This window comes from Hevea brasiliensis, chromosome 1 (assembly GCF_030052815.1).
Source record: "Hevea brasiliensis isolate MT/VB/25A 57/8 chromosome 1, ASM3005281v1, whole genome shotgun sequence".
Lineage (NCBI taxonomy): Eukaryota > Viridiplantae > Streptophyta > Magnoliopsida > Malpighiales > Euphorbiaceae > Hevea > Hevea brasiliensis.
Genome location: NC_079493.1, coordinates 124,195,290 through 124,209,147, shown reverse-complemented (window position 1 = coordinate 124,209,147; position 13,858 = coordinate 124,195,290). Strand labels below are relative to the sequence as shown.

Here is a 13,858-nt window from a genome sequence, read left to right as displayed (position 1 = left end):
TTGCCATCTACTTTATCCTTTCTAGCCCATACAGATGGGATGAGGACACGACAACTAACCAATATGTGCAATGAATTGGATCCTTTACCACTGCCACCAATCTCCTGCCAGGTTCAAGCTGGAAAAAAAAAATCTGATAGCAGGACAGACAATTTGAAGAACTTGATTAGTTGTAATCGTATTTATTAAAAACTAAATAAGTGAAAAAATGTAAATAGTGAAAATATTTCATGTATTCTGGCGTTGGAATATGGTAAAATTGTTATCAGGGTGGCATCCACAGAATGAATTGCCAAGACTGAGTTTGAGATTCCTAGGATTCATTTCTAGGCTTCAGTTTTATTGATTTCATGCTCCATGAGGTCAAGTGAGTATTCCTATGAAGAAATATTTATACCAATACACATTACTGCTTGCTTCTCATTTCATTCGTTGATTAAATCTAGTAATTGACCGTGAAGTGATAATGCAGATAATCATGTGGTATATAGAAGTGCAGTCCTCTGTGTAGTCTAATCTCATTTTTCAAAGTAGTGTATGTTTAACAAGATTAAGTTTTTTTCCCGAATGATCGTATGACCACATCGTCTCATTTTTTATCTGCTGCAGTCAGTGTAAAATACAAGACTGCAATTTTTGAATTAGGAAATAAAAATCTTTACCATCAGCATAAAACAGCCAGCCAAAGCTCAATTAACCTAACCAATGTCTAATAAACTTAATTGAGGACTTAATTGGAGCTTAATCTAGTGATAATTATAAAAATGATAATAAATTTAATAGAAATGGTTCTTAGCTCAAGTTGATCCACATTAAATGTGGATTAATGGATTTCCAGCAATATCTTTAATACCCTTCTTTATTTTGAAAGCAACTAGTCAAATTTTTTTTTCCCTCTAATTAACTTTTATTGCTTTTTGATTAATGAGCAAAGAACAATAAATTCATTCTCATTTCCAATAAATCTCTTCAATGAGTTATTTTAAATATAAAAAAAATAATATTCCAATTATACTATATAACTATATATTATATACACACATACAGATTATTATTTTTATTTTTTTAAAGTAAATGCCAGTAATTAGTTTTTAATTATATAAAAATGTGAAATTTTATTTAATTTAAAATTTTAAAAATTTAAATTTTTTTAATGTGTTTTCCTATGTGAATATATCATTCTTTTATCAATAAAGTTATTATTCCTTCTATTATATTCAATAACTCAGTTCTAATAAAATTGAAATAATTTATAAAAATTGTGTGATTTAAATATTTAAAAAAAATTGAAGAGTTCGATACATTGTCCCACTGGTTTCAATTAGGCACATTTACAACAAGTACATGGTCATCCAAAAATTGATAAAGTTGAGCCAAACAATTTTGGATATTTTTGAAATCATGAACACGAGGCATGGACATAAAGTTACAAACCCTACCTCATACCCAGACCTATGTGAATTTATCTAATTGCCTTTATTTTATAATCATATACAAAATATAAAATCTAAAAATATATAAATAGATAATTTTAATTATTATATATATAATATGACAATTAATATATAACTATTATAAATATAGATTTATAATAAAAGATTACCTTAATATGTAATTTCTCAATTAAATAAGAGATTACATAAATAATCAAATTGTAAAATGAAATTACTTATTATATATGAAGATTATACACCTAATTATCGAAGATTCAGATCATTATAATAATTTAAATTGTGATATTTGAACACATATTAAAAGTTTAAATCAGTTATGTTAAATCAAGTTTGGTTTATATTATATGTTTATTAATACCTTCAAATGAAGACTAATTAATATAGTATTTATTATATTCATACTGTTAAAATTAAAACACTTTCGAATTAGGACTTATATGGTATTAATGATATTTATATTACCAGAATTATGATATATATAATAAATTTTTATATTAAGACTCTAGTACTCATGATAGTTATACTATCATACTTGTGACATATAAGATAAACCTCAAATTAGGCTTATCATAGTTCGGGCATATAGGTTTCTGAATTAAGATATGTATGGTATTTACGGCACACATACTATTAGAATTAGGGAATATACATAGTAAACTTTTAAATTAGGGTTCTTATAATATTTATGATACTTATCTTATTAGAATTAGACTATGTATACTAAATTTTCAAATTAGGCCATGTATAATACCTGTGATACTTATATTATCAAAATTAGAAATTATTAAGGTTGTAAATGAGTAAGAGTATACTTTGTAAGTTAAAAAGAATCATTAACATATTTTACATTAATATCAATTATTTTTTGATAAAATATAAATTGTCCATTACCCACGTACTTCTTGTTTTTATACACAAAATTATTGAAATATATATTATTGAATATGACAATAATAATAATAATAATAATAATAATAATAATAATAATAATAATAATTATTATTATTATTATTATTATTATTATTATTATTATTATTATTATTATTATTATTATTATTATTATTATTATAAGAACATTAACATTTACTTGATAATAATTTTTATGCATTATATCAAAATATTTTTTCATAAAAATAAACTAGCAGTACGAGTGTATATAATAAAAATATATTTATCACAAAAAGTATTGATAAAATTTTAGAGCCAAAGAACATTAATTGAAATATATATATTATGCTATAAAATAAAAATATAAAAATATAAAATGCAAGTATATGAAAAATAAAAAGAGTAACATTTACATTTAATTTTGCAATTTTTTATTTTAATAAAATAAAAAATTTTAAAAATTAAAATGAATGTGAAATTTTTTTAATGATAAGAATATAAAAAGTAATAATTTATATTGAAATTTGTATTTTATATTAACACTTGCAGTACTTTTAAAGCTAATATAAATGTATGAAAAAGAATTCGAACATCAAATTTAAATTGTACATATTTTTTCAAGAAAATTTGTAGAAGAACAATACTACAAAAGTCTAATTTTTTTAAGTATGAAATTACAAAATTATTTCATTGATCTATATTAAATGCGAATCAATTTGATCCTTATAATATCACTCTAAATTTAAATCCAATGTTTGTTTAGTTAAAAGTATTTTCAATTTCTTACCATTTAAGGTATTTTTGTTTTGTTTGTGTATATATACTATCTCCATCAACTTTTATATATAGTTTAATGGTTAAAAAGATTTTTCTGATTAAGAAAGTAATTAAATTATCTAAATTATAATAAAATTCTATATAATTTAGCTAAATTACTCTTTATACCTTTTGTCTTACCTACTTAAGAGAATGAGATAACAAAATGAGTTATAGAAAATTGTATAAATAATTATTATATTTAATAAAAATAAAAATAAAATGAAAAAAAATAATTAATACATTTTAATTTTTTAAATTCCCAATTAATTTTAAATAAAATAATTTTTGAGGAGGGGCAGATAAAAGTTAAACTGATAATGACTAATGCTGATTAATTGCACAATTGGTTAAACCTATCACCCTCAATAATGTACCAATGTCATGCTAATTATGATTATTATATCCTCAATTATATTGGTAAACCAGTTGGATTTTACGAATATTTTTGGGATTTGGAGATGGAGTTTTTTTTTTTTTTTTTTTCTAATGATATTCGAGTTTCATTAAAATAGAAAAATGACAAAATGAAAATAAAGAAAATAGGAGTAGAATACAAGCCAAATAAAATTTTACAATAAAAATCAGTAACAACTATTTTCAAATTAAACGTGGGTATAGTGAATATTTTTTATATAATTATTTTTATTAAAATTTAAATTGAAAATTTTATAATTTTAAAAATAATTTGATATAACTGAGTTCTAGCGGATTGATACATCTCTAATCTCTAAAGTGCAAATAATATGCGTATCATTGCAAAGAGATGCATTAAATGGCCCCAATAGCTTCAGCATTACAAGTAGCAGCTAGAGGTTCAGGCATATCACAAAGCCAATTACAATTAAGACATTTGTTGAAACTACGCATAGCTAGGCAATCTACTGCAGCATTTGCAGATCGTTTGACATGCGAAAAAACCACACTTTGAAAAGAACCAACTGAAGCTAGAATAGCTTGAACAGTAGCCTGAATTTCCCAGCATTCTTTTCCCATTGGATCCTTAAGTTGAGCTATAAGAACCAAATCTGACTCTAGAATGATAGAACTGAACCCCCTTGACTTAGCAAGCAAACTGCTTCCAATAGAGCTTTAGCCTCCCTTGCTAATGGAGAAGAACACTCACAAAATTTATAAATGCCATCAATAACTTTACCTTGCTGGTCTTTAACAATTACTGCAACAGAAGCAAAATCAGCTCCCTCCCTCTAAGCAACATCGCAATTAAGCTTCAGCTAATTTAGAGCAGGAGGACACCATTGTTGGTTACCAACCATAGATTTAGAAGACATGTGAATATTTGAATTGGAACATGCTAGATTCAAATCTGCAATGGCCTTCGAAATTCTTCGAGCGGTTATCCTTGGATTAGGCTCAATATGGTCATAAAAAGCTTTGTTTCTCTCTTTCCATATACACCAACAGGATAACAAAATAAAAGTTAAAAGTACTTTGAGAGTCATGATTACCAACAATGGCTTGAAGGATCGAAATCCACCAATTGGCTAAAGAGGAAAACCCAACAGGACTAGGCTTGAAAGCTCATGGGCTGATGAACCAAGAGACTCGATCATGATTACACAAGAAAAGCAAATGTTTTACTGATTCGATATCCTGGTGACAAATAGAACATCTAGGGTCAATGGCCACTCCCCTTTTTAACAAATTTTCCTTTGTGGGAAGGGCATTATTTAACGCTTTTCAGAAGAACATTTTGACCTTAGGCATGGCTTGGATACTCCACAAGCTCTTCCACACATGATGAGGAACAAATTGGGAATGCGAGGGATGACTAGCATTCTGAATAGCTTCTTCATTTGCTATATGCTTATATCCAGATTTTACTGAATAATTTCCAGAACGCTCAAAGTGCCATACGAGGGAATCTTCACAACCTCTTGGAGCTACTGGAATTTTGAGAATAGCTTTAGCATCCTCTTGACTGAAGAGACTAGACACCACATGATATTTCCATTCCAGTTTCTCATGACTGATCAAATCTGCAACTAGATTCACATTCGGGGGACAATGCATAGGCCTATCAACCCTAAAATTTCTCCCTGTTGGGATCCAAGGGTCCTCCCATATCAGTGTATTTGACCCATCCCCAATGTTGAAACGAATTCCTTCTTTGAGCACATCCCTCCCTGTTAAGAGACTGCCAAATCCACGACCCTATCTTAGAGGTACTGGCTCGCCAAGAGGAAGAGTGGGGAAAGTAAAGTCCTTTAATTACTCTAGCTCAAAGACCATTTGGATTGGATATCAGCCGCCATCCCTGTTTTGCCAAGCAAGCAACATTGAATTTCTCAAAGTCTCGGAAACCCATGCCTCCCCAGTACTTCAGCCAAGAAGCCTTTCTCCAACTGGCCCAACAAATTTTCTTTTCTTTTTCTTTTCTGCCCCACCAAAAACTAGAAGTTAAACTATTAAACTGGTTACATAAAGGCTTTGGGTACTAGAAAATGGCCATAGAATAAGCTGGAATAGCACTGATCACCGATTTGATAGGAACTCTTTCGGCTTGTGACAACAACTTATGTTTCCAAGATTGTGTCTTCCCTTGGATTCGTTCTCTAATGAGGGAGAGACTTTGTGTTTTTGAATGGCTCTAAGACGTTGGGATGCCAAAAAAACTTCTTCGAAGGTTGCATCTCAACCATCTCGAGGGTGCTCAAAATTTCTCTCTTCAAGTTGAGGGGAATGTTTCTACTGAACAAGATGCTTGACTTGCCAAAATTGACTCTTTGGTCTGTGGCATTTGTGTATTGCGAAATCACAGCTTGCCATAGCTCAACTTCAGATCTGGAGGCTCTTCCAATCAATAGAGTGTAATCTACAAAAAGAATGTTGGTGACAGCTGGCGAATGCCTCACTACCTTAATACCTTTTAGCTTCCCTTCATGTTTAGCTTTATCGATCAAACAAGACAAAGCTTAAGACACCATAACAAATATGGTGAAAGTGGATCGCCTTGCCTGAGACCTCGAATAGGAGTGAATTGTGGAGAAGGCTTGCCATTGATAATAATAAAGAAATTAAATGTGGTCACGCATTGCATTATACGATAAACCCATTTTTGAGGGAAACCAAATTGGATAAGAGTTTGCTGTAAAAATCTCCAATCCACTTGATCATAAGCCTTGTGCATATCCAATTTGATGGCCATAGAATGCTGCTTAGACGTTGATGTTCGAAGATAATGAAAAAGCTCATGGCCTACTAATAATGTTGTCTTGAATAGCTATAATGTTCGAACAGCATTATAAACTTCAGGTCCTACCACATCCCAATTGTTTTGATAGAAAATGCCTAAAAATTTATCTGGGCCTGGCGCTTTCAAATCTCCAAGTTCAAACACTGCTGTGCGGATCTCCTTATCTGAAATGGAGGCACTAAGATGGTCATTCATCTCCTGGTTTACAATTCGAGGAAGCAGATTGACAGTTTCTTCACTTTGAGAAATTCTGCTCCTCGAGTAAACTTTTGTGAAATAATCTAATATCTCCTGTTGGAAATCTATTTCCAAGTCAATCCAGTCCTTGAGATATAATAAAACCGAGTATTTTTGTCCCCCTGCACAATCCAATTCATATGGGATCGCTGATGCCAAAAAGCCTCCTCCCTTTATCAGAGAATTTTCAAACGATCCAAAATACTTTGCTCCAGGTCCCTGTATCTAACTATACTTCGAAGAGGGAATTATTATGTCTAATCAATTAGTGTAGGGTCTTCTTTTACCCAATTTGAAATGGATCTACCACTTCACTAATTTAAATCCGTCCCTAATTATTTCCTGAATATATCTGAGTTTCATTTAAATATGAGTATGCTCGTAAAAGAGTCCACAGCCGAAAGGAGGAGCCCAACTTCACTAGACATAGAAGGACAAAATCTAGGGCTAAAAAGTTAAGGTTTGAAATATGTTTTTTGAAAAATTAAATTTTTGGATGATAAAAAAATGGTTTTAACTAGCAAGGCTGTCTTCTACGTAATGTTTCTAATCCGAATCTCGACAACAAAGCCAAGGAAGAAGACACAAGAGAAAAAGACATAACGCGCTGCAGTCAGTGCATACTTATTTAACTCGCACTAAACCGTATCAATGAATTGGTCAATCCATCTTCAAATTAGTTTAAGTTCATATTTATAATTAAATTAAATTAAAAAAATTATTTGATGTGACCTAATTAATGTAGTGTATAAGTCAACATGACTGGACGACTGATTTAATTAATCAATAAAATTTTTTTATTAAAAAATAAACTCAAAATTTCACTAGAAAAAGATCATAAAGAAGGGTTGGCCCTGTATTTGAGTGGCGGTAAGAAGTCATACGCGATGTGACACAAGTCTAATCTATTGGTCAGCGAAGTCTCCGAGCCAGTTCTTGAAATCGTACGGCGAATAGGACTATGCCGTGGCAGATCAACTGTACGGACCATGACACATGTCAATAGGATGACAACGCGGACGCAATTTTCGATTGCCGCGTTTCAATAATTTCCATATGCGATGACGGTGCGGGGATTGTCGACTGCTACTGCTACCGCTAGCATTACAAATTATATTAAATTTATCATCAATAAATTCACTTTCCTAAAATTGCCACCTTATATGTTAAATTACCTTTTATAATCAGCAAAATTAGTTTCAAATGATTTTATTAAACATTAAATTAATATTTCAAGATTTTATTATACAAATTAAAATTAAAATACTGTTAGATAAGCGATGTTCAAACTTACAAATTTTAAAATTATTATGAGATTTGAACTTAGATGACTCCAATACGATGCAATCTCTCATCGAGGTTGCATGTACAGCTCAAATTCCTTGAGATATATATATATATATATATATCCAGAAGGACTTCAAAATGACACATTTCAAATTTAAAACCAACACGGGAAGATTTCATTTTATTTTGGGAATCAATTGCACAAAAACATTGGCTCGAAAACAAAAATGATCCAAAAAACATTATAGCTGAAACTAAGACGTAACAACTAAATTAGCTATCCATCCAACAATAATTTCCATATACCAAGCAAAAGAAAACCTTAACCAAACATCACCAATCCCCTATTTATTGACAATTACCAAAACTAGCTACATTCCTAACCAACCCTAACATAAAAAAACTTACACCTTGAAGAAGCTATAAATAATCCACTCAGAAAGATTAGCTTCTACATCCTAATGGAATACTTGATAATTCAATTTCAAGCTGGAGGAGGTTTTTAAAAGTAATTTAATAATTAATATAATTAAGGGAGTTAAATAAGCTCAATACGAAAATGTGATAGATTAGCAGGGAAAGGAAAGAGAAGGCAAATAGAGAGGCCTCAAATGACATTTACAAGTCTTGAATATTAAATTATTAATACAGACCTGGTGTCTAACTGAGTTGAATAATAACTAATTTGTTATTGAGTCAAATAAAAATAGATAATAAACTTTAAATTAGCGATAGTAAAATCGACTATCTCAATTTTGAGCTTTCTCTCAGAGCCAAAAACATGGAGATGGATCACTGTATATATATATATATATATATATATATATATATATATATTGTGGATCAGCTACGTAGATTCAAGCCATAGAACAACTGAACCAATAATGGTATCAAACACCTTAAGTTCAAACAACACAATTAAGCAATTCAAGAATAAATAGTCTTGCACTAAATGATTACAATGAAAAGCACATATTCTTCGCTAAAACAGGCTCAAAAGAATTGCACGCAAACTTAAAGAATAACAACCTCATCACGAGGGAAAAAGGGATGCTATAGTGGAGGTGACACCTCATTTTTCCACTAAAAGGAAAACAGAGACTTTCAAGCACCATACATTCAGATTCACATACACTATCCACTCCAATTGTGGATGTATTTTCATTAATCAACTTGGAACTTTGCAGCTATGACCTTTTAGGTTCTATTCAAATGACTCAACATTATTGACTTGAATATATTAGTGCTTCAAATCTTTTGGCTATTGCCTAACACAATATACGAGCTGATCCAAGAAATGCATACACCGAGGCAAATTCAAATGGACTGGTAAAATTCGCAACATTAAATGCAATAAAAATTAAATCCATAGCATAAGAATAGAATGAACCCAACAGATTGAATGCACATAAAGAATGTGATGTAAAAATTGTCATTGCAATCCTTCCAATTTCCATGATTCCAGACATTGTTTACAAGTATGTTAGCACAATATGTGACATGACAAAGAAATGGCTCGACTCCTCTAGACTATAAGCTGTGCGGATAAAACTACATTAGAAAATGAAATTCAATAGCAAGAATATTAGGAAAACGCCAATCAACAAATTCCACTTTACAGAAATACCTCAAGGACTTGAACAGGGGAATCAACCCCTAAATTTGCTACCCAACGATCTGCCATTTATATCCATAAATCAATCTTTTGCCAACAAAGAATTTGAAAAAAAAAATTATCAATTCCAATAAAACCTCCTCTAACCCATCAATGATATGAACTTGACAATGGTGAAATTCAAGAAGAGCAAGTTTCATATCTATCTTGGATCCTCAACAGCTGCCTTCTCTTGAAAACCAAGAACCCAACAACGCCAATCTGCAAAATCACAGCAATACCCACAAACAACAACCCAATCTTCTGCCCTGTGTTCATCGCATGACTATTTCGCATCGTTGATGACGGTGATTGCTGCCCCGTCCTGCTCCCGTTTGAGGAGCTGCCGCGGAACGCATGCCTAGGTGACGGCGGCGGACTGCTTGTAGAACGTGGTGGAGTTGGTGATACGGGTCGAGGTGGTGGTGATTTTCGTGCTGGAGGTGATCGTGATTGTGGTGCAGGATGGGATGAGGATGGTGGGGATTTTGAGGATGTTGATGGTGGAGGTGGAGGTGGAGAAGGGTGAGGTGCAGAAGGAGATGGAGATGGAGGAGAAGGAGGCGGAGATGGCGGTGATGGCGATGGTGGTGGCAGCAGCGGAGGAGTCGATGGGGTTACAGATGCGCGTGATGCATGGACATTCTGTGGCTGTGATTCAGCAAGAAGAGCACGGAAATTACATACAAGCCCTAAAATCAGAAAGATCAGAGTAGGTAACTGTGTTTCCATCAAACAAGAAATTCCAAAGAAAATAGGTGTTTGATGAGAGGATTCAAGAAGTTCTAGCATCTGGGTACGAACCCAAATTCTTGAATTCCTTGCACTCTGGTTTAAATTCAAGAATTTGGGTTCTTCAAGATTGGGGACCAGAGAACTAGGGTTTGATCTCCGTAATTCCTCGCTGTTGAGAAAAAATCAAGGAAACAGTCTAGTGGGTTCTTCCAAATCCTGGTTTTCTGGATTTGCTACCAGAGCTCTAGGGTTTGGGCATATGGCATAAGGGGCTATTTCTGACAATGGAGGAGCAATTGATTTTTCGTTTTCTCGTAGGCAATCAAGGAAATGAGTGAATTGGGTTGGTCCCCAAAATTGAAGAACCTTGATTTTTCACAGTAGTTGAGGATCCTCGATTTCCATTATCGATTCTGCGTCAAAATCAAAGAGGGTATGGGAGAAAGGGTCAAAAGAGATGTTGGGAAAGAGCCATTAATGAGAGAAGAAGAAGTTGTGTTTCTTCTCTGTTTCAGAGATATGCAGAAGTGGGACACAAATGCGAGAATGAATGAGAAAGAGAGAGTGGAGCCAGGGGAACGCGGGTTCATCCGTTGGTAGGGCCTAATTTGGGTGATTGTTTTGCCTAGAAAGAGAATCTAGAAGAGAAGGGAAGAGAGAGATCTGAATTGCGAGCCCTGATTTCTTCAGAGAGACACTCACACATCCTGTAAGATCGTGTGGGCCCCAAATGTTGGGTATCATGGACTTTTGGGTGTAGAATGATAGTGAAAGGGTAGCATTTGGGCCCATTAATATGTACAATCATATTATGGCTCAGCCCAGAAAATTCAATTGCCATTTTGGTGGGACAAAGACTTAAGTGTGGTCAAACAAAGGGTTCCTGAGTTTTAAGCTCATGGGCTCAATCTGTAAACTCTTCTCAAGAGCCTGGATGGTAAAGCTGAGCAGATTTTGCGTTAGAGAAATGTCACCTGGACCAAAACATAAGGGTGGTCATTCGAGTTGATGAGTCGTGTTCGTGCACATGATACGAATATGATTAAGATCGATATAAATATGACACGATTAACAAATCGTGTCAAAAATTTAAACACGAATACGATCCTTCTATCATAGGGGTTACACGACACGATATAATTAATATTAAATTGTATTAAGTGTATTCAACACGACAGGACCCATTTAACACGAAATAACCCATTTAACACGGTTTGACACGACTTAACCAATTTAACACACTACATAAGTAGGTTAAATGGGTTAGCGGATAACGGGTCAACACATGACACGAATATTAAATCGTGTCATAAACGTGTCAAGTTGAGTTAGCGGGTTAATCCGTGACACAATACGATTATAACCATGTCATAAAATGAGTCGACACAAATTCGAAACAAACACAAAAAAGCCTAACTCAAATCCTATATTTTCGTGTCGTATTCGCAGATCGTGTCCAAAATTGCCACCACTACTAAAACATAATATGTGCTACCCATCATTATAATTTTTCCTTTTCATTATTCTCACTATACATATGAAAATTCTCACCATGTTTGATGAATAGGAATGAGACAATAAAATCTAATGAATATTTTTAATATTCTTGCCATATAATTTGTATGGGAAAAGGTGTGTGTTTGCAAAACCTTTCATCTTTTAATTAAATGCTTTTTTTTTTAATAAAATTTACGATATGAGAGGCTTCCCACTTCAATATTAGGTATATCATCAATCTCACTGAAAGATTAAAAGATTAAAGTATTAAAGTGAAGTTTAGAGATTATTCACTAAAAATGATAATTTATAAAACTTGAAATCTCAACTTAAATGTGAACATTAATTAACAGCTGAACTTAACTCTTGTTGACAAGTGCTATTTTTATTTAGAAATGTTAATTTAATGGTGAAGAACTCTATATCGATTTTATATCTTCAATTCAAATCAGGTTGTATGGATTCTTATTTTCTTTTTCTAATTATAAAAAAATTATTTATTTCAAAAAATTAAAAATTTTACAAAAAGAGGTCTATGAATATGCATTACTTGTGAATATTATACTATATTATTTCATATTAACTTTAGGAGTGATTAAAGGAATATTCATAAGTAATGAAGTAAAATATTTCTTAATCACGCCTAAAATTAAGACAAACTAATATACATCAACTATAGAATTAGTCAATGATTTCACGTTTATTAATTAACAAAGAAATTAAATATTAAGAATTACAAAGTATTATACTAAGCCTATAAACGGATGCTAAATAAGAGTGAATGTAATAGTTAATTTTCTTGTGTCTCAACTCAATTAACTATAAATTTAATTCATAAATATAAGAGATGTAAATTTCATTTCAAATTCACATGAAAATTTTTTTTTCTTTTTAACTTCATGCTTTAAATATTTATGTTTAAGTGTGAAAGGGCATAAATATCGTATTTACTAGTGTTAAAAAAATGATCTACATATAAAAATTTAAGTAATTCTCCACCCTTAAACTATATTTGGGGTTAAATAAAATGTGATCTATTTTCTCAATTTTTTATTTTCTCTCTCGTCAAGCTTTTTTTGGACACTCAGACCTCAGTATAACAGTAGAGTGATAAAGGAGGGAAAGCTATGGATAGATATATAAAGTCCAAGCAAAGATCACATGGGTAAGAAAAAAATCATTAGACAGAGGCAGAACCAATATTTGCAGGAAGCTAGATTCCTTATGAGTACAGTAGCAGTGCAGCTAAAGCAAGAAGCATGTTTTGGTTGATACAGTCCCCAAAATTTTTTGTCAGCACAAAGACTGTCTTTTAGCCGTAGAACCAAAATTATAAAGACCCCAGCCCCCTCCCTGCTCTTGTCCCATCATCTCTAGACGCCCTTCCTCCCTACCTATCTCCAATGCAAATTATAGAAACGTTCCTGTCCAAGGTAATTTGCTTTCCCAGTAACTAACGACCGTGAATCGGTTAAAAAAAAAAATTAATGACCATGAAAGTGATGTTTATGACTCTCTCTCTCTCTCTCTCTCTCTCTCTCTCTCTCTAAGGCTTTTATAGAGAGAAAACTCTCAATTTTCTTCGTTTTCTTGTGTTAAGGGCATCTCTTTTGCAAATTATGCGGCTTCCCCTGCCCAAGGAGCTCCTCTCTCCACCTAGCTATGAGTCGGCTCTCCCCATTTTAGGTGGCTGTACATATTTACTTTTGAGTTTATGTTAAGATTCAAAATTTTATGTCTATATAATTTAAGTATTCTTAAATTAAGTAAATTTTATCAGAGTATCTTAAATAAATATATTGTCATTTACCAATTCTAAAAAATAGATAAAATCTAAATAAATAAAATATTGAATAAACAACATAAATATCTCATAAGTAAATTACGAAATCTCTACAGATATTAAATAAAAACTTAAACTGTTCAATAAACTAAACTAATTATTAATCCGAGGACGGGTATACCATGAGAACAAATCAAAAATCGTTCCTCTCCATAAAATGGATTGAATATTTGGATCAGCTTCAGAATTCTACTGATCTAAAACAGATAACAGACAGAGAAAACGTAGTT

The 13,858-nt window shown here is 32.1% G+C and overlaps 1 protein-coding gene across 1 annotated transcript; it reads right to left on the bottom strand.

Moving 5' to 3' along the window:
- Positions 1-9,297: 9,297 nt before the first annotated feature.
- LOC110669523 (vegetative cell wall protein gp1) lies at positions 9,298-10,951 on the bottom strand. The gene has a single exon (XM_021831224.2). The coding sequence runs from the start codon at positions 10,343-10,345 to the stop codon at positions 9,695-9,697; it is 651 nt and encodes a 216-aa protein (XP_021686916.2). The 5' UTR covers positions 10,346-10,951; the 3' UTR covers positions 9,298-9,694.
- Between the last annotated feature and the right edge of the window lie 2,907 nt (positions 10,952-13,858).